The sequence below is a fragment of the Salmo salar genome, chromosome ssa11 (genome assembly GCF_905237065.1).
Source record: "Salmo salar chromosome ssa11, Ssal_v3.1, whole genome shotgun sequence".
Classification (NCBI taxonomy): Eukaryota; Metazoa; Chordata; class Actinopteri; order Salmoniformes; family Salmonidae; genus Salmo; species Salmo salar.
In genome coordinates this window covers 75,514,298-75,539,429 of record NC_059452.1, presented here as the reverse complement: position 1 = coordinate 75,539,429, position 25,132 = coordinate 75,514,298, and the positions used below count along the sequence as shown (strand labels likewise).

At 42.4% G+C, this 25,132-nt stretch overlaps 1 protein-coding gene across 1 annotated transcript in view; it reads right to left on the bottom strand.

The window, feature by feature from the left end:
- The window catches only part of cacna1bb (calcium channel, voltage-dependent, N type, alpha 1B subunit, b), a 219,981-nt gene that overhangs the window by 85,126 nt on the left and 109,723 nt on the right, over positions 1-25,132 (bottom strand). Inside the window, exons 9-14 of the mRNA XM_045689930.1 lie at positions 9,450-9,565; positions 8,538-8,594; positions 6,533-6,622; positions 1,317-1,535; positions 1,038-1,150; positions 665-777 (exon numbers count right to left, since the gene is read on the bottom strand). Of these exons, the coding sequence (XP_045545886.1) occupies positions 665-777; positions 1,038-1,150; positions 1,317-1,535; positions 6,533-6,622; positions 8,538-8,594; positions 9,450-9,565 (708 nt within the window). The remainder of the gene's footprint in view (positions 1-664; positions 778-1,037; positions 1,151-1,316; positions 1,536-6,532; positions 6,623-8,537; positions 8,595-9,449; positions 9,566-25,132) is intronic.

The following is a 25,132-nucleotide window of genomic DNA, read 5'->3' as shown; positions in this document are numbered from 1 at the left end:
TGTGATGAATATAAAGTGTAATATTGGGATTCAAACTCTAAATGTAATACCTTGAAACTCTATATCTGACATGGTACAGGAGTCTTCTGTTTTCTAAGCCCATAACCATGTGTGTGAGGTGTATACTATTGTTTCTGTCACGCCCTGGCCATAGAGAGGGTTTTATTCTCTATTTTGGTTAGGCCAGGGTGTGACTAGGGTGGGCATTCTATGTCCTTTTTTCTATGTTTTGTATTTCTTTGTTTTGGCCTGGTATGGCTCTCAATCAGGGACAGCTGTACATCGTTGTCGCTGATTGGGAGCCATACTTAGGTAGCCTGTTTTCCTTTGGATTTTGTGGGTCGTTATTTTCTGTTTAGTAATTCTTACCTGACAGAGCTGTTTGGCTGTCGGTTTCTTGTTTTGTTTATAGTGTGTCAGTATAATAAATAGAAATATGAGCACTCAACACGCTGCGCCTTGGTCTACCTTTAATGACGGCCGTTACAGTTTCAAAGTAGATTTGTTTAAGACTACCAAGAAACACTCGGTGACCCTGATTTCGCCCACTGCAGTAAAAGGTTAATAGGATTATACACTGACAGAGTGGGACAACGCCAGACCTCACGAAGTGAGTGCAAGCGTGTGTCGGCCTATGTGTGGACTCAAATGTGTGTTCACTCACTTGGTAAACTTGAATAACCTGAGCAGACGAAGAGCCCTCAGTACACTAATGCCATAGGATGCCCCTGGTTTGATCATCGACCACACCACCTCAAGTATACTCCCTATTATCACCTGTGGAGAAGAGGAGAGGAGAAAAGAGGAGAGGAGAAAAGAGGAGGAGTGGAGAAAAGGGGGAAAGAACTACTGTAACAAAGTAGCTACTACTTGCTACTCGGACAGCAAATCACTGTCACTGTCAATGAATCAATTCAACATTTAATTCTCATATAAAAAAATTGATCCAGTGGCCATGTAAGTCAGGTTAAGTTAGCATCTGAAATAGATCATAATTAGCTCTTCAAGGTATTCCAAAGGCATTTACGGTGACTTACACCAAAGTCGAAGCAGTTGAAAGAGGAATGGAAGTAGTTCCTGGCTCCCAGGCCATACATCTTCAGGCTCATCTCAGACAGGAACAGACCCAGGAACACAAACTCTGCCAGGTCTGGGGTTCCAGAGGGATGGAGGACACATGGAAGGACATTGTTGATTTAATTCGGCACCTACCGATAATCATCCATTCGATAGTGAATGTAAGTGTGCGCGTGTGTATGCTTCTGTGTGTGTGTGTGCCTACTGACTACATGCACATACACGTGTGTGTGACTTACACAGGGCAGTGGTGAGCCACTCAGGCTGGTCGTAGTGGACGATGGCCACACACAGTGTGTTGAGCCCCACCAGACAAAGGACTGTCCAGTAGAAGCTCTGGGCTTTCACCATGCGACGGATGAAGAAACGCATTCTCCTCTCCTTGCGGCGGAAGTAGGATGAGCTGTCCAGCTTAATGCTCTTCACACTGGCCCGGCCAAACGGTGAGCCTGGGGGCACTAAGGGGAAGTAGGTAAAAGAGTGAAGTCATCACAGAAAGGTGTTCAACGCCATCCATCATGTCAGTTTTCCAAAAGGGATTTACTGTTCATCGTCATCGGCATGATCATCATCATCATCATTATTATAATTATGATCATCATCACCCTCATCCTCGCCATCATCGGCAAATCTAGGGTGATTTGAACATTATATTACAATATATGTTGAAATTGTTTACAAAAATGATATTTGCATCCAGCATTAAGTTTGTATTTCTGTATCTGAGGCGGAACCGTACAAGAATGTTCAGGCTATTTCAGGCTGTAATCAAACCCAGAAGCTCCATACTTAGACTCCACCTCCTCTACATTCCACCTGAATAAATCCCAGCTTCTTTGCTAATTAAAGAACTTCACGGCTAAGACTAAAAATGGCTAACACTAAAATGTCTAAGACTAAAATGACCAAAGAAAAAGTATCTAAAGAATCAGAAGGAAGAAGAAGCTCTAAAATAACTGGAGCTTTCCACTCTGAAAATATACATGTTTTGCATTTCAAGGTTGTAATCTGCCTCAACGGGAGTGAAATCAGATCTTGAGCCTAGAATAAGAACAAGTGAAATGTTAGATTTGACGGCGTAATAACGCATGTATCCCCATGACAGTCACTTAGATGGGAAACAGCCACAGGAGGTTGTCAGGAGAGGAATCCAGCTGGTTCCGTTGATATGAATGCACTCCAATGGGTTCAGTTATCATGCTTAGAAGCATTTCCCCCAAAGCCAAGCAATTACATCTTTTTTTTCCTGTGCAGCGAACTGAACTTAAATAATTAAATGAATTGAACTCTAATTCCAATATGCTGGAGGAATTTTACAGTATAATAAGAAAAGTTAATTACACCTATTTTCCCTCTAGGTGACATGCTACAAAGAATCAGTAAAACAAGCTAAATCTTCAAAAAACAGTTTCCTTGTATAACAAGTGTTGTTAGTTCGTGTTACATACCAGAGAAAACAGTCAAATACATTGAGGCATTAGAACAACGCATGAGGATAGGAAAACATTTGAATAGGCCAAAGGTCAGAGAGTGAAAATGAGACATATTACCAACAGCCTAGATATGGTGCAACCTGTAAGGACAAGCTCAAGAAGTTATTACGTAAAAGGTCAAGGGTTCCCTACAAAAACTGGGAGGTTGAGTCAGTCAAATAAGGTCAAAGGTGAAGGTTGAGGTCAGTCCAGGGTTGCCAGGTCAAGCAAAAATGTCTAACCCAGCCACAAGGCAGCAACAGAGAAGTTGCCACATTTATCTAATAAACCCTTTTTCTATAATGTTATCGAGCGAATTAAGAAGGAATATCGGCGTAATTTGTAACGATGTAGGCTAAGAAGCAAAATTAGGTTTTCCATCAAAATAATAATTATTGTGAGCTTAAGAATATGTCACAAAAGAAAGGAGAATTTGCCCTTATTGAACCCACCAGATCATTTCCCATCAATGGATGTCGATTTAACTTGTTTTGACTGCTATGATTAAGCAATAACGCCCAAGGTGTGATATTTAGCCAATATACCACAACTAAGGGCTGTTCTTTGGACACAGCCCTTATCCGTTTTATATTGGCTATATACAGTGGGGGAAAAAAGTATTTGATCCCCTGCTGATTTTGTACGCTTGTCCACTGACAAAGAAAGGATCAGTCTATAATTTTAATGGTAGGTTTATTTGAACAGTGAGAGACAGAATAACAACAAAATAATCCAGAAAAACGCATGTCAAAAATTTTATAAATTGATTTGCATTTTAATGAGGGAAATAAGTATTTGACCCCCTCTCAATCAGAAAGATTTCTGGCTCCCAGGTGTCTTTTTTACAGGTAACGAGCTGAGATTAGGAGCACACTCTTAAAGGGAGTGCTCCTAACCGAAGTTTGTTACCTGTAAAAAAGACACCTGTCCACAGAAGCAATCAATCAATCCGATTCCAAACTCTCCACCATGGCCAAGACCAAAGAGCTCTCCAAGGATGTCAGGGACAAGATTGTAGACCTACACAAGGCTGGAATGGGCTACAAGACCATCGCCAAGCAGCTTGGTGAGAAGGTGACAACATTTGGTGCGATTATTCGCAAATGGAAGAAACACAAAAGAACTGTCAATATCCCTCGGCCTGGGGCTCCATGCACGATCTCACCTCGTGGAGTTGCAATGATCATGAGAACGGTGAGGAAACAGCCTAGAACTACACAGGAGGATCTTGTCAATGATCTCAAGGCAGCTGGGACCATAGTCACCAAGAAAACAATTGGTAACACACTACGCTGTGAAGGACTGAAATCCTGCAGCGCCCGCAAGGTCCCCTGCTCAAGAAAGCACATATACATGCCCGTCTGAAGTTTGCCAATGAACATCTGAATGACTCAGAGGACAACTGGATGAAAGTGTTGTGGTCAGATGAGACCAAAATGGAGCTCTTTGACATCAACTCAACTCGCCATGTTTGGAGGAGGAGGAATGCTGCCTATGACCCCAAGAACACCATCTCCACCGTCAAACATGGAGGTGGAAACATTATGCTTTGTGGGTGTTTTTCTGCTAAGGGGACAGGACAACTTCACCGCATCAAAGGGACGATGGACGGGGCCGTGTACCGTCAAATCTTGGGTGAGAACCTCCTTCCCTCAGCCAGGGCATTGAAAATGGGTCATGGATGGCTATTCCAGCATGACAATGACCCAAAATACACGGCCAAGGCAACAAAGGAGTGGCTCAAGAAGAAGCACATTAAGGTCCTGGAGTGGCCTAGCCAGTCTCCAGACATTAATCCCATAGAAAATCTGTGGAGGGAGCTGAAGGTTCGAGTTGCCAAACGTCAGCCTCGAAACCTTAATGACTTGGAGAAGATCTGCAAAGAGGAGTGGGACAAAATCCCTCCTGAGATGTGTGCAAACCTGGTGGCCAACTACAAGAAACGTCTGACCTCTGTGATTTGCCACCAAGTACTAAGTCATGTTTTGCAGCGGGGTCAAAACTTATTTCCCTCATTAAAATGCAAAACATTTTTGACATGCATTTTTCTGGATTTTTTTGCCTTATTGCTATTATAAACTGGTTAACAACATAATTAGAAATTTAAAATTATTTTTCTGGTTATACCCGTGGTACACGGTCTGATATCCCATGGCTTTCAACCAATCAGCGTTCCCTTTTGCGCATGTGCATACCTATAGATAAATCCGACAGGAGGGTATAAGTGATGAAAGTTGGACAGAGGATCTTGAAATCGCTGTGCAAGAAATACTTGGACGAACTTCAAAAAAACGAATATTGGGCTATTTTCTGGCAATTGTGCTGTTATTATGTGCCAAATTAAGCCGGAAAAAAAACGTTATAACTGGCCTATTTGCGAGAGTGACTGTTTATTTCAATAGGAATAGGCTACTGACTAAAATGTGGGTTTATAATTGCAATTCAACTTTGCCATGGTTTGCTGAGCTAGATGCAGGTCGCATATAGCCCATGATAGGCCATCTCATTTCAGGAAAATTCCACAATGAAACTGACATTAAATGTGGAGAATGATACATTTGCGATAGAGCTGTGATCATGATCACAATTGATAACTTCTAATTTGATTAGCCTAACTAAACATGGCCATTAATAATTGCATAATAACACAAGGCTACAACAACAAACTGAAGTTATAGGCTATTTATTAAATCTGTTTTCTAGCTCCAGGTAGGCTACACAAGTGGTGCACATTGATTTGCAATGACTCCAGTGATATCGCCATTTTGACATATTTATTGTATCAAATGGTAGGCTACAGTAGCCTAAATTGGCATAGAAATGAATAGCCTACATGATGGCTAACAAATGCAAATGTATCATTCTCCATGTCAGTATCATTGTGAACTTTTCCCCATAACAGAAGCACCCAATGGAGTTCCATAACTTCCAAGAACTGAGCATGCGTAAAAACCCTTTGCTTGATATGGTTTCCCATTAGAAAAGTCGACTTTAGAATGCAGTTTATTTTATTTCAACTTATCTGAAGCGCTCTAGTGCGCCTAAAGTTGTTTTCCAGTGCTTGTCATCATTATATCAGTTCTTGCATGTTAATATGTTTTAAGGAAAAAGGGTTGGAAATAGTTGTCTTCATAACGACAATCTAAATAGCCTACCTACAACTGGTAAACTGGTGTCATGACCTGTGTGCATGCTGCTTTTTCTCCGTGACTCAGCTGCCTGCTGCAGCGCTCTCTCAACCAGTGCTCTCAACACACACACACACACACACACACACACACACACACACACACACACCCCTCCAGCCCTCCCCACCACTCACTCACTCACTCACTCACTCACTCACTCACTCACTCACTCACTCACTCACTCACTCACTCACTCACTCACTCACTCACTCACTCACTCACTCACTCACTCACTCACTCACTCACTAACAGCCTGCTCACTGCCTGATAATCAGCAGCAGCTGGTCCCAGTGAAATATATACATATCTTTTTTAAGAGAAATGGCATGGCGGTCGCGGTACAATTTAGAAGTAGCCCATAAACCCGCAACCCACGACCAATAGATTTTCACCCGCGACATCGGTTTTCAAAGTAGCCGTAATTTGGCAAGAAAACCGCAGACATGGCAACCCTGGGTCAGTCAGACAGTTGAGTCTGGTCAGTCAGATAAGAGTACAGGACGGTTGAGTCTGGTCAGTCAGATAAGAGTACAGGACGGTTGAGTCTGGTCAGTCAGATAAGAGTACAGGACGGTTGAGTCTGGTCAGTCAGATAAGAGTACAGGACGGTTGAGTCTGGTCAGTCAGATAAGAGTACAGGACGGTTGAGTCTGGTCAGTCAGATAAGAGTACAGGACGGTTGAGTCTAGTCAGTCAGATAAGAGTACAGGACGGTTGAGTCTAGTCAGTCAGATAAGAGTACAGGACGGTTGAGTCTGGTCAGTCAGATAAGAGTACAGGACGGTTGAGTCTTACCAACAGAGGACATGTCAGTAAAGTGATCCTCTCCCTCCTCAGCACCGATCAGGTCATTCTTACTCTTCTTGACCTTGCCTCGTTTCAACACTGCACACACACAGCACAGCAGAGAGGCAGGAGTAAGGATATGTACACACACATACACAAATATGTGCAGGCACGCACGCACACGCACAAACACGTGTGCATGCGCATACACACACAGCCCCCCTGTGTGAGCTAGTTGGATGCTATGAATAGTGGGCATCAATCACATTTTTCATTCTCCGATTCTGCCTTCCGCTTCAATTCATGCAGCCTTGGAATGAAAAACGGCCGCGCATGAATGTGATCATCACGTGACTTTCAATGTCACAAAAGACGGGGCTTTTCTAAGACTTACAGCCCTTCTAGAATTTAGAGGTCCTCCTCAATGCTCTGCTCTGAGGCAAAATCAGCTCCGATTATGTTCTCTGTGAATGAGGATCGGAGCTGTAGCTCAATAATCTGGAGAGTTATGAGTCAATTGTGAAACAGAAAGAACTGATATTGTGTTTAGTAGAACGATGGACAGATTGAGAATGCTTCAACATTTGTATCTTCTCCTATAAATCCATTCTTTCATTTCTCTCCATCCCTTTAAGCTATCTTCGCTCTGTCAGAAATGTTTGGCATTCTGGCCAATGCCCTCACGTGCCATTCTACATAATTTAGTCAAATCGACATTTTCAGCTCTAACAATACATTGAGTGGCATTTCTCTGGCAGTGAGCTCAATCATTTTAATCCCCAGCATGTAACTAATTTATTAAATGAAGGAAGGCAGGTACTGTCATTTAGACAAGCGGTACTGTCATCTAACCTGAGAAGTGTGTGTGTGTGTGTGTGTGTGTGTGTGTGTTTGTCTGTGTACATGCATGATTGTGTGTGTGTGTGTGTGTGTGTGTGTGTGTGTGTGTGTGTGTGTGTGTGTGTGTGTGTGTGTGTGTTTGTCTGTGTACATGCATGATTGTGTGTGTGTGTGTGTGTGTGTGTGTGTGTGTGTGTGTGTGTGTGTGTGTGTGTGTGTGTGTGTGTGTGTGTGTGCGCGAGCACGTATTGTACAACCCTAATCCAATCAAGACATCCCTCTAAATCCCCCTAATTAACCCTGGCTCCCACACCAGACCTAATTGGATGAGATTATGGGCCTATCACAAAATAAGGATATAGGGGGCTGGGTGGAGCGACAGCAGGGACATGACTGCACTCCAGCTGGCGCAGAGAGAACCACCCATGTCGGAGAGAAGAGGAAAGAATAAGAGAAGAACGAGAGAGAGCGAGAGAAGGGAAATAGAGTGAGAACAAGAAGAGAACCGCCCATGACACAGAAGAGGAAAAAGGGAGTGGAAGAGAGAGAGAGAGAGAGAGAGAGAGGGGAAGTGCGAGAGAGAGAGAGGGAGAGAAAGAGTGGAAGAGATGAGAGAGAGAGAGAGAGAGAGCGAGAGATAGCAAGAACAAGAAGAGTGAAGGGAAATAAATAGAGGGAGAGCGTAAGAAATAAGGGACAGAAAGACACAGACAGAGAGAGAGAGAGAGAGAGAGAGAGACCAAATAGAGAGAGAAAAGACTGACAAACAAGATTTAGTGAAGGGACAGCAGACACCAGAATGAGACAAGCATCTCATTACAGCAGTCTTCCTGGACCTTAGTAATCACTCACTGATACTCTATCACATTGTAACAGTGTAGCAAACCCTATAACCCAGGTGAAAGAGAACCAGACCACATTCATGGAACCCTGAATATGGCATGAATCGAATTGAGCGATTTATACACCACAGAAAGACATGGTGCAAAATCGTCAGGATCTGAAAATGGAGGGCGAGGCAAGTTCATGGAAATTGTGAATCATACCTGGCTGTGCCTTTTTTACCATAAGGTACCATGGTAGCCCAGTAGGGTACCATGGAAAAGCAGGCCACAGTTTAGACCTCCAGCCCTCTTTTCACCTGGGAGGTTCTGTTTCCTCTTGTACCACGCACCGTCCAGAGGGGACTTCTCCTCCGCATTCTCATCCTCCTCCGCCAGCAGCACCTCCTCTGGAACAGGAGAGGACAGGGTTATACACCACGACGCACACACACACGAGCGCGCACAAAGGAAACACACAATTACACATACACACACATACACACACCAACTGTACATACCTGTGAATACCTGTCACCATCCTAAAAACATAAACTGAGCATACCAAACGTTATGAACCCTTTCCTGATACTGAGTTACACCCCCCCCCCCCCCCACTTTTGCCCTCAGAACAGCCTCAGTTCATCAGGGCATGGACTCTACAAAGTGTCTAAAGCGTTCCACAGGGATGCTGGCCCATGTTGCCTCAAAAGCTTCCCAGTTGTGTCAAGTTGGCTGGATGCCCTTTGGGTGGTGGACCATTCTTGATACACACGGGAAACTGTTGAGTGTGAAAAACCCAGCAGCATAAAACATTTTTTTTTCCATACCCTGTTCAAAGGCACTTCAATCTTTTGTCTTGTCCATTCATCCTCTGAATGGCACACATACACAATACATGTCTCAAGGCTTAAAGATCCTTCTCTAACTTGTCTCCTTCCCTTCATCCACACTGATTGAAGTGGATTTAACAGGTGACATCCATAAAGGACCATACTGTAGCTTTCACCTGGATTCACCTGCTCAGTCTGTCACAGAAAGAGCAGGTGTTCTTAATGTTTTGCACACTCAGTGTATAGTAACACCTAGTAACAACACACAAATGTACACACAGAGAGACTAGCACCATCAGCACCACACCATAACATTTAGAAATATGTGTCGTTACTAATTGGCGACAAATGATAACGAAGTGTCAGGTAAGACTAAGTCAACATTTTAATCAACGTATTGTGTTCCTTCGAAGGAGTGGAGGTGAGCCTGACCTGCCTTGCATATCCACTCCAGGTACCCCGTCAGCTCTCTCTCTATCTGCTGCTGTCTGCGCAGCTTCAGAAAGTCCTGCCTCTTCTCCACACGCTCTCTCTCTTTGGCAAACTCCCTGTGAACACACACGCACACAGACGCACACTCTTTAAACTGACATGTTAATGCAACAGGTTAATTTCTGTGTTCCACTCCATCCACATCGACGGGCCTGTAGATGAGCAGGTCGAGAGCTTCAAGTTCCTCGGTGTCCACATCATTAAGGAAATAACATGGTCCACACACACACCAACACAGTCGTGAAGAAGGCACAACAATGCCTCTTCCCCCTCAGGAGGCTGTAAAGATTTGTCATGGGCCCTCAGATCCTCTAATAGTTCTACAGCTGCACCGTTGAGAGCATCTTGACTGGCTGTGTCACTGCTTGGTACGGCAACTGCTTGGCATCCGACCGCTAGGCGCTACATAGGGTAGTGTGTACGGCCCAGTACATCACTAGGTCCGAGCTCCCCACCATCCAGGACCTCTATACCAGGTGGTGTCAGAGGAAGGCCCTAAAAATTGTCAAAGACTCCAGCCACCCAAGTCATAGACTGTTCTCTCTGCTACTGCATGGCAAGCGGCACCGATGCACCAAGTCTGGAATCAACAGGACCCTGAACAGCTTCTTCCCCCAAGCCATAAGACTGTTAAATAGTTAGTTAAATAGTTAGTTAAATAGTTAAATAGTTAACCAATAACTACCCTGACTATCTGTACTGACCCTTTTTGCAGGGTCATTCTATAAATAATGGGGCCAATGTGTGACATTGGGATCAACATTTCCACATGTGTACTTAGAGGAATAATAAAAGTGAATATATGCAAAATTGACCCAGAACTCCACCTATACAATACCATAGCCCTAGGACTATACATCCTTTAAGTGGAGTTCATACAGACATTGGCAAGTCAAATTCAAGGACTTTTTCACGCACTTATTTGCAATTTTCAGGAACCTCATATTATACAATTGTATAATTTATCGAATTGTACATAAGCGGCCTAATATAGAACCCCTCCTAAAAAGCATGAAAAAAGTGTTAAAAAAAAAATAGGCCATTACCACTTTAAGAATAACTGATGTTTTAGACCTTGCCAATGCATTGATAAATGATTATTACGTTGTAAAATGTGTGAGAATAACGTGGACATTGGATGCAGGCATATCGATCTTTCTGTAGCCTATGTGGCCAACGCAGGCACCCATAATAAATCCATGAATAGCGGTAGCATTAATCTCACCATCACGGTTTTTATCATGTGAAAATGACCAAAAACCAGGTTCCTTTTTTAATGGAAGGATTTGTATGGAAAACCAAGTTGAAGCTAACATTAGCTGTTGTCTGTAATATTCATAAGTGTAAACATACCGAATTGTAATTGGATGCATTTTTTTGCCACCGTATCATACTGCACTATGATTGGTTAAGACCACTCAGGTGGTGAGGTCATGGTCAGTAGATCATGGTATGAGACACGTGAACATGGCAAGTATAGCTAGCTAATAAAGAGCTAGATTAAGAAATATCCTGTCGTACTGCATACTATTATTTTGGACAAAGCGTGAAAAACAACACATTGTCGTCCGCATAATAACCGCATGCGGTTTTACCGCAACAGAGTAGCACAATCAACACCCTTCAATTGAAGCGGCAGGAAACACACTAAAGTGGCCACATCACTCACAAAAACTGATCAAAAAATGAAATCACAGATACGCATAGGGGAGCAGGGTAACTTATAAATTCGCTACAAAAATCACAAGGATTTTTCAAGCAGCAAATGTCACATTTTCAAGGTAGGCCTATTCCAGTAGTCCTACTTGAATTTCTGAGCTCCAAAATCAAGTTAAAGTTGGCTACTTCAAGCCCCTTGTATTTTTCTTTGTAGGTGTAACATGGAAAACAAAATGTATTTGTCATGTTATTTCATTACCAGATAATATTGTGAATAAGCCCACTAGGCGATGTAATTGTTTGTCATTATATCCAGAATAATGTATTGGAATAGCATTGGGTGTTGCACAATAGTCTATCCTACAGAATTGTGCACAGTAGACTCGGTGTCCAATCCAAGGCACAAAAACATTTGAAAACATGAACACATTATCTTGATGCTTTCTCAGTTAAATCTAACGAGACCCTGCTGTAAATCAAGCAGACAACAACAAATTATCAACCTCAATTCGCTAGTGATATTAGATCCAACGTGGATCCCGGCACAACTGTCTACACCGGAGTAACGAATGAGACACCAAAATATTCTGGACATTCCTAGCAAACAACTTTTTTCCAGCACTTGGGTTGTTGTTGAGATTTACATGCTAAAATCGCCACTGCATTCAGCTATTGTACACCAAGTCAGAACCATAGATAAATACAGGGGGCATACAATGAAAGCAGACAATGAAAGCTCTTACAATATGTGATGATTAATAGGCTACATGTGCACCACCGAGTCAGAACAATAGGCAAAATTAAGAGGGAGAAAAGGGACCAAATTATTTGGGTGAGGCACATGGTCTACTAACAGCTTACTACATAACATACACTTAGTATTACTTTCTTAGCTACAGTATACATAACTCCCTGGCATATCACATCATTTATGCAACAGCATACAATACATTTTTGGACACCTTGTTGTGCTGTGCTCACTTGAACAGGAAGGTGCGGCGGTCCTTCGTGGGCAAATTTTGTCATCAAAGTCTGGCATTCTCTGGATTTATGGTGCTTTCAAGACAACTGGGAATTTTGAGAAAAAAAAACAAGGTTGAATCACGATGACGTCAGTGATCTTCAGGTCGGCGCTCTAGAAAGAGGGCCGAGTTCCCGACTTGCAATTCCGAGTTGAATGTTCAAAATGTATTTTCCCAATCAGAGCTCATTTTTCTACAAGTTCCCAGTTGTCTTGAACTCACTGAAGTCAGATTTCCCATTTGACTTAATTTTATCTGTGGCCAATGACCTTGAGCCTTCTGGGATGGGGACTGTCCCCATGAGTGACAGAACACTGAGCCAATCACGGCGCAACTAGAGAACATTACCCAATCACGGTGCAACTAGAGAACATTACCAACACCTACGCTCCATATTTTCCGCTGGCTGCCCCACCACTTCAGAAAGCACTGACCTAGACTGAAATACCTGCATTTTGGAGCTGCCTTACTCAAGAAAGCAAAAAAGAAAACAAGTTTGTGTCGTGACTTTACTTTCATTAATCTGATGACTGTCATTTATTTAATCCAATAACTATGTTTAATTGTTACCAGATTAAATTAATCATGTAACAATTAAAGAGTTACCATCCCCCGAATTAAACTCTAAAGGTCTTTACCTATCACATCCATAAAACAGTCAACATATTAATCGTTACCTCTTATCATATCATCCTTCTGAACAGTCGTAACCTCATGCATCTGCAAAAACCCCAGTCTTACTCATGATTCAGTACTACAACAATTGGTTAAATTATTTACTTACTAACTAACTAAATAATAACAGGATAACATACACACTCAGTACATGAGACAAAGGTCTCAAGCGGACTTAACCTGTTTAGGATAGGGGGCAGTATTGACACGGCTGGATAAAAAACGTACCCGATTTAATCTGGTTACCACTCCTACCCAGTAACTAGAATATGCATATACTTATTACATATGGATAGAAAACACCCTAAAGTTTCTAAAACTGTTTGAATGGTGTCTGTGAGTATAACAGAACTCATTTGGCAGGCAAAAACCTGACAAGGTTTCAGGCAGGAAGTGGCCTGTCTGACAAGGTGTCGTTCTTCTTGTCTCTGTTTATTGAAGAGTGAGGATCTTAGCTGTCCCGTGACACTTCCTACGGCTGCCATAGGGTCTCAGAAGGCGGCAAAAAGCTGAATCGTGGCTTTGCAGGCTCTGGCTGAAACAAAGTAGCGCGTTTGGGTAGTGGCTGGTTACAGTACTGTGAGACTCAGGCGCGTGCCCGCGTCGACCGAAAGCTTTGTTTACTTTCCTCAGTTTAGCTAAATGGACATTCCCGGTCGGAATATTATCGCTTTTTACGAGAAAAATGGCATAAAAATTGATTTTAAACAGCGGTTGACATGCCTCGAAGTACGGTAATGGAATATTTAGATTTTTTTGTCACGAATTGCGCCATGCGCACGACCCTGATTTACCATTTCAGATAGTGTCTGGGACGCACGAACAAAACGCCGCTATTCGGATATAACGATGGATTATTTTGGACCAAACCAACATTTGTTATTGAAGTAGCAGTCCTGGGAGTGCATTCTGACGAAGACAACAAAAGGTAATCAAACTTTTATAATAGTAAATATGATTATGGTGAGTGCTAAACTTGCCGGGTGTCTAAATAGCTAGCCCGTGATGCCTGGGCTATGTACTTAGAATATTGCAAAATGTGCTTTCACCAAAAAGCTATTTTAAAATCGGACATATCGAGTGCATAGAGGAGGTCTGTATCTATAATTCTTAAAATAATTGTTATGCTTTTTGTGAATGTTTATCGTGAGTAATTTAGTAAAATGTTAGCGAATTCCTCCGGAAGTTTGCAGGGGGTATGCTAGTTCTGAACGTCACATGCTAATGTAAAAAGCTGGTTTTTGATATAAATATGAACTTGATTGAACAAAACATGCATGTATTGTATAACATTATGTCCTAGGGTTGTCATCTGATGAAAATCATCAAAGGTTAGTACTGCATTTAGCTGTCTTCTGGGTTTATGTGACATTATATGCTAGCTTGAAAAATGGGTGTCTGATTATTTCTGGCTTGGTACTCTGCTGACATAATCTAATGTTTTGCTTTCGTTGTAAAGCCTTTTTGAAATCGGACAGTGTGGTTAGATTAACGAGAGTCTTGTCTTTAAATAGCTGTAAAATAGTCATATGTTTGAGAAATTGAAGTAATAGGATTTTTAAGGTTTTGAAAATCGCGCCACAGGCTTCAAGTGGCTGTTACGTAGGTGGGACGAATTCGTCCCGCCTAGCCCATAGAGGTTAACAATATGGTGGCTTTCCACACCACGACATGGAGAGGGAGAGAGAGAAAGAAAAAAAACAATTATCGTCGATACATTTCAGAACTATTCTCACATTAATAATTTAGCTTGCACACGAACCACGCCTGTTATGAATAAGAAATCATGAATGTATTTACGTGTGGGTGCCTTTGATCGTTGTGTAGTCCTGAACAGAACTACAGAGTTCACTCTGATCCATTTACTCCAAAAGCTGCTTATTTGAAGATAAGCTAGCCAGCCGTGCCTATAGTTCCAGTGGGGTGATGAGAGTAGCGTACTACAGTGATTTGGGTAGTAGCGTGGTTTGAAGAGCGAGACATTTTACTCAGGACAGCTAATCAGCTGTACCAGTGATTGTCTGAGAGGGGAGTTTGTCGCCTCTTCCTCTTAGTGTTGGTATTCAGGATTCGGACCACGATGGACATGAGCTGCAGCTTGCCGTCTCTCTGGTCTAAAATAAGGTGAGTTTATTTCTTCACCTAGTGTTGAGGTTCAAAGTTACAACCATTTCAAACATGTATCTACCGCCTCATGTTTCCTGGTCTAATGTTAATTTCGTTGGCAATGCTTTTTATGCACTCTCGTCAAAAGGGGATTGTTCCGTCAGTCTGACACGCTCTCTGACCTCATTCGGGGAGTGGCTACTTACAATGAACCGTTTATAGGAGATATATTCTGTAATTCCTCCTAAAATCACATTAATATCTTAACAAAAATACTTTCATTGTTTTTTTATATGCACAACGGATTGGATGGAAACTTGACAGATAAAGGGGATATACTTTCCAAGTTACTTTCCAAGTCCATACAATTTTTTATGACATCACAAAATTAAAACCAATACAGTGGCGAGAAAAAGTATTTGAACCCTTTGGAATTACCTGGATTTCTGCATAAATTTGATCTGATCTTCATCTAAGTCACAACAATAGACAAGCAGTGTGCTTAAACTAATATCACGCAAATTACTGTATTTTTCTTGTCTATATTGAATACATCATTTAAACATTCACAGTGTAGGTTGGAAAAAGTATAATGACTTCTCCAAATACTAATTGGAGTCAGGAGTCAGCTAACCTGGAGTCCAATCAATGAGACGAGATTGGAGATGTTGGCTAGAGCTGCCTTGCCCTATAAAAAACACTCACAAGAAGCATTGCCTGATGTGAACCATGCCTTGAACAAAAGAGATCTCAGAAGACCTAAGATTAAGAATTGTTGACTTGCATAAAGCTGGAAAGGGTTACAAAAATATCTCTAAAAGCCTTGATGTTCATCAGTCCACGGTAAGACAAATTGTCTATAAATGGAAAAAGTTCAGCATTGTTGCTACTCTCCCTAGGAGTGGCAAAGATGACCGCAAAAGCACAGCGCAGAATGCTCAATGAGGAAGAATCCTAGAGTGCCAGCTAAAGACTTACAGAAATCTCTGGAACACGTTAACATCTCTGTTGACGAGTCTACGATACGTAAAACACTAAACAAGAAATGGTGTTCATGGGAGGACACCACGGAAGAAGCCACTGCTGTCCAAAAAAAACATTGCTGCACGTCTGAAGTTTGCAAAAGTGCACCTGGATGTTCCACAGTGCTACTGGCAAAATATTCTGTGGACAGATTAAACTACAGTTGAGTTGTTTGGAAGGAACACACAACACTATGTGTGGGGAAAAAAAGGCACAGCACACCAACATCAAAACCTCATCCCAACTGTAAAGTATGGTGTAGTGAGCATCATGGTTTGGGGCTGCTTTGCTGCCTCGGGGCCTGAACAGTTTGCTATCATCGACGAACAAATGAATTCCCAAGTTTATCAAAACATTTTGCAGAAGAATGTCTGCTAATTGAAGCTCAACAGAAGTTGGGTGATGCAAGAAGACAACGACCCAAAACACAGAAGTAAATCAACAACAGAATGGCTTCAACAGAAGAAAATACGCCTTCTGGAGTGGCCCAGTCAGAGTCCTGACCTCAACCCGAATGAGATGCAGTGGCATGACCTCAAGAGAGCAGTTCACACCAGACTTCCCAAGAATATTGCTGAACTGAAACAGTTTTGTAAAGAGGAATGGTCCAAAATTCCTCCTGACTGTTGTGCAGGTCTGATCTGCAACTACAGAAAATGTTTGGTTGAGGTTATTGCTGCCAAAAGAGGGTCAACCAGTTATTAAATCCAAGGGTTCAAATCCCTTTTCCACTTTGCACTGGGACTGTTAACACGGTGTGTTCAATAAAGACATGAAAACATATAATTGTTTGTGTGTCATTTAAGCAAACTGTGTTTGTCTATTGTTGTGACCTAGATGAAGATCAGATCAAATGTTATGACCAATTTATGCAGAAATCCAGGTATTTCCAAAGGGTTCACATACTTTTTCTTGCCACTGTATGACATTAGTTTTCTATAGCTACCGGTACTGGTATCCTGTGTATATAGCCAAGTTATAATTACTCATTGTGGATTTATTCCTTGTGTTCTTATTTTTCCATTATTTATCTATTTTTCTCTCTGCATTGTTGGGAAGGGCCCGTAAGTAAGCATTTCACTGTTAGTCTAAACCTGTTGTTTACGAAGCATGTGACAAATAAAATGTGATTTGATTTGATTCCTCTCCTCTCTAGGAGTGACCTTTACTTCAGGGGGCTTTAGTTGACCAGACCATCACACACACACACACCTCACAGCCCACACACCCACTGTAGAGGAGCCCAGGGCAGCACGTGCAGCAGGGTTATGAAAGGGCTCTTTGAAGGGCCAAACACACAGAGAAACAGACCAATAGAAAGACATAGCCGTGTGTCTCACTGTTAAAGCGTGGGTGTGGATTAGGTCAGCTCACAGATAAAAGGTTTACACAACTATTTAAATGTGCTCACACACACACAAAAACGCACGAAGACACACATGGACCCATGCACACACGCACGTATGCACACACTTACGCACACACCAACTCATTCCTTAGGCCCAGATAAAGTTCTACTTACCCATAGGAACCCAGTTATTTCTAGACTAATGACAATATACATGGGATTATTCCCTTTTCTTCAGACTGGCTGTTTGAATCCTGTTGAGACGGTCCCAGTGTGTGTAAAGGAGTGTGTTTCACTGTCAGACAATGGGATGGACAGGCCACTGAGCTCAAAGAGAAGAGCAAGGGACACCCTTATGATTAAAGGCAAACACAGGCCATTTTAAAACTCAGGGAAAACAGAGAGAGAGACAGTGACAGAGAAAGAAAGGGGCAAAGGAAGATAAAGATAAAGAACAGGAGGGAGGAAAAGAGAGAAGAGTGGGAGAGTGATGACTAATCTATCAACAGAATTCTATTTTAGCTATTTTCATTGTCATTTCAGTTAAGATGCATTTCCTGTCAGTATGCCGAATTTAAAATAAATGTGGTATCATGTGGTATCACCAGTATCATATTATGATGTTCCCCAAGTGTGCCACTGTCTTCACAATGCCATATCTCTCTTAGCTCAACCACTTGAGTGATGGCTGAGATTCTACTGTGGTAAGCTGGGGAATGTCAGAGCGGGGGAGGCTGAGGCAGAGTCATTGGGTTCATGAAGGACAGAAGAGATGGCGAAACAAATGAGAGGAGTAGAGTGCTGAGTCACACACACACAGTCTTTTACAGCTAATGTGGGGACACATTCAAAATCCTATTTTCCCTAACCCCTAACCCTAAACCTAACCCTAACTCATACTCTTAACCTAACCTTAACCCTAACCTTAACCATAAACCTAACACGTCTAACACATCATTGTGATCTCTACAGCGCTGTTGGCTGGTCGTCATTGGCCTTGCGTAGGCTTAAACACTGGTATACACTGATTTATAAGGCCGTATTGGGTAAAATGCCATTTTATCTCTGTTTTTATTTTTTGTCAGGTCGGTAAATAAATATAAATTACGGTCCCATTCTCATTTGCTTCTAAAATTAGAACAGGTCATGGTAGAAATAGTTTTAGTATCTTAGCTCCGTGGTCCTGGAATTCTCTCCTGAACATTTTAAAATGTGATGATCTAGTTTCGTTGGTGGAATTTAAACAATTGATCGATGTATATATCATAGAAGAGTTGTTTTTAGGCCAGCTGTTTTTAGTCAAGACGTTCGTGTTTTTAAATGTAAAATGTTTTTGTTGTATTGTATGTGTGTTAATAGTTTTGTTTAATGTTGTGTTAGTGTATGTAAGTTGTTTTGTCTGAAACGGTGTTCCACCTGCTGCTATTGGACCAGGTCTCCCTTGGAAAAGAGATGTTATCTCAATGAGGAAAACCTGTATAAAAAAATAAAATAAATAACCTAACCCTAGCTCCTAACCCTAACCCTTAACGTAATTCTAACCCTAACACTAATTCTAGCCCTAAACCCCCAAGAAATAGCATTTGACCTCGTGGGGACTAACAAAATGTCCCCAGCTGGTCAAAATGTTTTTTGTTTACTCTTCTTCTGGTTCCCAAAAGAATAGTTAAACACGTCCACACACACACACACACACACACACACACACACACACACACACACACACACACACACACACACACACACACACACACACACACACACACACACACACACACACACACACACACACACACACACACACACACACACACACACACAGACAGAGGGGAGCTAGCCATTCACTGAATAGGAGATCAGGCTTCCCTGAACACATAAATATAGCACCTGGCCAGAAATGCCACGATGCTCTCAACAGGAAGTCTCCTCAGAGGGCTGATTGGAGACATTGTGTGTCTGTGTGGGTGTGTGTTTGCGTGCGTTTGTTCGTGAGCGTGTGTATGTTTCAGACAAAACGTTAGTATGTGTGTGTGAATAATGCACACAGCCTTAACAGAGGGAGAGAGAGAAACAGGGAAGAAGACAGTGAGAGAGCGGGAAAGAGACAACAAAAGAGAGTGAATGTTGACCCAGACTTAGCGTTGCAGGGGAGGGGATGGAAGTGGATTCCGATAGGCTTTTCATTAAGATAAAGAGGAGCCTCAGCTCTCTCCATATTTACACAGCTATTCCAACGGCGGTCGGGTCATTTCATTATGGTAATGCTTGCTGTCCCTGTAAATTCACATCTCTTTAAGGGGAAGCTCGCCCACTCAGGCTTTCAGGCTTTCAGCCTGAGTGGGCTCCGCTCAGCCATTCCACTGGAGACACAGGATCACACACACACACACATACACACATACCGTATATATACACAGTGCATTCAGAAATATTCAGACCCCTTGAGTTTTTCCACATTTTGTTATGTTTTAGCCTCATTCAAAAAATAAATTAAATCATTTCCCCCCCTCATCAATCTACACACAATACACAATAATGACGAAGCAAAAACAAGTTTTTAGAAATGTTTGATATTTATTAAAAAAACAACTACCAAAATATCACATTTACATAAGGATTCAGACCCTTTACTCAGTACTTTGTCGAAGCACCTTTGGCAGCGATTACAGCCTTGAGTCTTCTTGGGTATGACGCTACAAGCTTGGCACATCTGTATTTGGGGGGTTTCTCCCATTCTTCTCTGCAGATCCTCTCAAGCTCTGTCAGGTTGGATGGGGAGCGTCGCTGCACATCTATTTTCAGGTCTCTCCAGAGATGTTCGATCGGGTTCAAGTCCGGGCTCTGGCTGGGACACTCATTGACATTCAGAGACTTGTCCCGAAGCCAGTCCTGCGCTGTCTTGGCTGTGTGCTTAGGGTGTGATTAGGGTCGTTGTCCTGTTGGAAGGTGAACCTTCCCCCAATCTAAGGTCCTGAGCGCTCTGGAGCAGATTTTGATCAAGGATCTCTCTGTGCTTTGCTCCATTCATCTTTCCCTCGATCCTGACTAGTCTCCCAGTCTCTGCCACTGACAAACATAACCTCAGCATGATGCTGCCACCACCATGCTTCACCGGAGGGATGGTGCCAGGTTTCCTCCAGATGTGAAGCTTGGCATTCAGGCCAAAGAGTTCAGACTTGTTTCATCAGACCAGAGAATCTTGTTTCTCATTGTCTGAGAGTCCTTTCGGTGCCTTTTGGCAAACTCCAAGTGGGCTGTCATGTGCATTTTACTGAGGAGTGGCTTCCGTCTGGCCACTCTACCATAAAGGCCTGATTGGTGGAGTGCTGCAGATATAGTTGTCCTTTCCCATCTCCACAGAGGAACTCTGGAGCTCTGTTAGAGTGACTATCGGGTTCTTGGTCACCTCCCTGACCAAGGCCCTTCTCCCCCGATTGCTCAGTTTGGCAGGGCGGCCAGCTCTAGGAAGAGTCTTGGTAGTTCCAAATTTCTTCACTTTCAGAATGATGGAGGCCGTTATGTTCTTGGGGACCTTCAATGCTGCAGACATTTTTTGGTACAGCCCTTCCCTTTGGCTCAGTTGGTAGAGCATGGTCTTTGCAACGACAGCATGGTGTGTGCAACGCCAGGGTTGTGGGTTCGATTCCCACGGGGGGCCAGTATGAAAAAAAAAAAAATTACAAAAAATGCATGAAATGAAATGTTTGAAATGTATACATTCACTACTGTAAGTCGCTCTGGATAAGAGCGTCTGCTAAATGACTAAAATGTAAATGGTACCCTTCCCCAAATCTGTGCCTTTACACAATCCTGTCTCGGTGCTCTATGGACAATTCCTTTGACCTCTGCTTTGTTTTTGCTCTGACATGCAATGTCAACTATGGGACCTTATATAGACAGCTGTGTGCCTTTCCAAATAATGTCCAATCAACTGAATATACCAATTAAGTTGTAGAAACATCTCAATGATGATCAATGGAAACATGATGCACCTGAGCTCAATTTCGAGTCTCATAGTAAAGGGTCTTAATACTTATGTAAATAAGGTATTTTTGATTTCCATTTTTCTATAAATGTGCAAACATTTCTAAAAACCTCTTTTCACTTCTGTCATTATGGGGTATTGTGTGTCGATTGATAAGGAAAAAAAATATTAAATCCATTTTAGAATAAGGCTTTAACATAACAAAATGTGGAAAAAGTCAAGGGGTCTGAATACTTTCCGAATGCACTGTATATACACTCACTGGCCAGTTTGTTAGGCACACCCATCTAGTACCAGGTCCGACATCCATTTGACTCCAGAACAACCTGACTTCTTCGGGGCATTCTACAAGTTGTCGGAAACATTCCACAGCTGACGCAATGCTGCGAACAGCCCCCTCCATCTCATCCCAAAGATGCTCTATTAGGCTGATGTCTGGGGACTGACCAGGCCACTCAAGTAAACTGAACTCGCTGTCATTGTCATGTTCCTAGCGATGTTTTTCCACTCCTCAATTGTCCAGTGTTTGTGATCGGGGGCCCACTGGAGCCACTTATTCTTGTTTTTTGCTCATAGGAGTGGTGTGGTCGTCTGCTGAAGTAGCCCATCTGTGACAAGGATCAACGCGTTGTGCATTCCGAGATGCTGTTCTGCACATCACTGTTGTACTGCGCCATTATTTGTCTGTTTGTGGCCCTCATGATAGCTGGCATGATTATTTCCATTTTCCTTCAACCTCTCTCATCAACGAGCTGTTTTCCCCCACAGGACTGCCTCTGACTAGATGTTTTTTGTTTGTGGCACCATTCTCGGTAAACCCTAGACACTGCATGAAAAGCCCAGGAGGGCGGCCGTTTCTACTACTAGCTCTCAGACTTACTTCAGCATTAGACATTCATCTGTTTCTTAAACGTCAAATTTCAAAGTTGTTCCAAACGTCAAATGTGTGTTTAACCTGTTTAGGATAGGGGGCAGTAATTTCACGGCCGGATAAAAAACGTACCCGATTTAATCTGGTTATTACTCCTGCCCAGAAACTAGAATATGCATATAATTATTTTATTTGGATAGAAAACACCCTAAAGTTTCTAAAACTGTTTGAATGGTGTCTGTGAGTATAACAGAACTCATATGGCAGGCCAAAACCTGAGAAGATTCCATACAGGAAGTGCCCTCTCTGACCATTTATTGTCCTTCTATAGCCTCTTTATGGAAAGTAGAGGATCTGTGCTGTAACGTGACATTTTCTAAGGCTCCCATAGGCTCTCAGAAGGCGCCAGAACGGGGAATGATGACTCTGCAGTCCCTGGGCGAAAAACAGTAGGGGTTTTGGAAAGTGGTCGCTCTGAGAACAATGACACGGGCGCGCGCGTGCAAGTGAAGACATAATTTTCTATTTTCAGTGTTTGAACGAAAACAAGGTCTCCCGGTCGGAATATTATCGCTATTTTACAAGAAAAATCGCATAAAAATTGATTTTAAACAGCGTTTGACATGCTTCGAAGTACGGTAATGGAATATTTTGAATCTTTTTGTCACGATATGCGCCAGTGCGTCACCCTTCGGATAGTGTCTTGAACGCAAGAACAAACGCAGCTATTTGGATATAACTATGGATTATTTGGAACCAAAACAACATTGGGTGTTGAAGTAGAAGTCCTGGGAGTGCATTCTGACGAAGAACAGCAAAGGTAATCCAATTTTTCTTATAGTAAATCTGAGTTTGGTGAGTGCCAAACTTGGTGGGTGTCAAAATAGCTAGCCATGATGGCCAAGCTATCTACTCAGAATATTGCAAAATGTGCTTTCACCGAAAAGCTATTTTAAAATCGGACACCGCGATTGCATAAAGGAGTTCTGTATCTATAATTCTTAAAATAATTTAGGTTTTTTGTGAACGTTTATCGTGAGTAATTTAGTAAATTCACCGGAAGTTTTCGGTGGGTATGCTAGCTCTGAACGTCACATGCTAATGTAAAAAGCTGGTTTTTGATATAAATATGAACTTGATTGAACAAAACATGCATGTATTGTATAACATAATGTCCTAGGAGTGTCATCTGATGAAGATCATCAAAGGTTAGTGCTGCATTTAGGTGTGGTTTTGGTTTTTGTGACATTATAGGCTAGCTTGAAAAATGGGTGTGTGATTATTTCTGGCTGGATACTCTCCTGACATAATCTAATGTTTTGCTTTTGTTGTAAAGCTTTTTTGAAATCGGACAATGTGGTTAGATAAAGGAGAGTCTTGTCTTTAAAATGGTGTAAAATAGTCATATGTTTGAAAAATTGAAGTTTGGGGATTTTTGAGGAGTTTGTAATTCGCGCCACGCTCTACCATTGGATATTGGCGAGGCGTTCCGCTAGCGGAACATCTAGATGTAAGTTTAGGGATTAACTCTGAATGGTTAAGGTAAGGGTTAAGGTTTGGGATAGGCTTAAAACAAAAATCTCAAATACATCTTTCTGTCGCTGGATTCGAACATGCTTACGCCAATCCACCATTCCCGTCCACAACGCCCTAGCAAAACCAAAATCTACTTGAAGGTAACGCGCTCGCTGTTGCCCCTAGTTGCCGGTTTCTACGTAATCTCCTGACATCCTCAGACATGGATGGACGTCGAATACTGACGTGTATCACGGGTGAACTGGCTGGTTTCTGAGATACTGGATCTGGCATGCCTGGCACCCATGAACATACCACGCTCAAAGTCGTTTAGGTCACTTGTTTTGCCTATTCTAACATTCAATCGATCAGTAACTTAATGCCTCGATGCCTGTCTGCCTGCTTTATATAGCAAGCCATGGCCATGTGACTCACTGTCTGTAGGAGTGTTCCATTTTCGTGAATGGGGTGGTGTACCTAATAAACTGGCCAGTAAGTGTGTATATATATATATATATATATGTACCTGTATATACATACACACTTACTTGCCAGGTTATTAGGTACACCACCCCATTTGTTGTCAAATTTATGAAGAATAAAAAAAAGATACCTTATTTACACAAGTATTCAGAACCTTTTGCTATGAGACTCGAAATTGAGCTCAGGTGCATCCTGTTTCGATTGATCATCCTTGAGATGTTTCTACAACTTGATTGGAGTCCACCTATGGTAAATTAAATTGATTGGACATGATTTGGAAAGGCACACACCTGTCTATATATGGTCCCACAGTTGACAATGCATGTCAGAGCAAAAACCAAGCCATGAGGTCGAAGGAATTGTCCGTAGAGCTCCGAGACAGGATTGTTTGGAGTCACAGATCTGGGTAAGGGTACCAAACATTTCTGCAGCATTGAAGGTCCCCAAGAACACAGTGGCCTCCATCATTCTAAAATGGAACCTGATGGTCACTCTGACAGAGCTCCAGAGTTCCTCTGTGGAGATGGGAGAACCTTCAAGAAGGACAACCATCTCTGCAGCACTCCACCAATCAGGCCTGTATATGGTAGAGTGGCCAGATGGAAGCCACTCCTCAGTAAAAGGCACATGACAGCCCGCTTTGAGTTTGCCAAAAGGCACCTAAAGGAATCTCAGACCATGAGAAACAAGATTCTCTGGTCTGATGAAACCAAGACTGAACTCTTTGGCCTGAATGCCAAGCGTTCCGTCTGGAGGAAACCTGGCACCATCCCTACAGTGAAGCATGGTGGTGACAGCATCATGCTGAGGGGATGCTTGTCAGTGGCAGAGACTGGGAGACTAGTCAGGATCGAGGTAAAGATAAACGGAGCAAAGCACAGAGAGATCCTTGATGAAAACCTGCTCCAGAGCACTCAGGCCCTAAGCACACAGCCA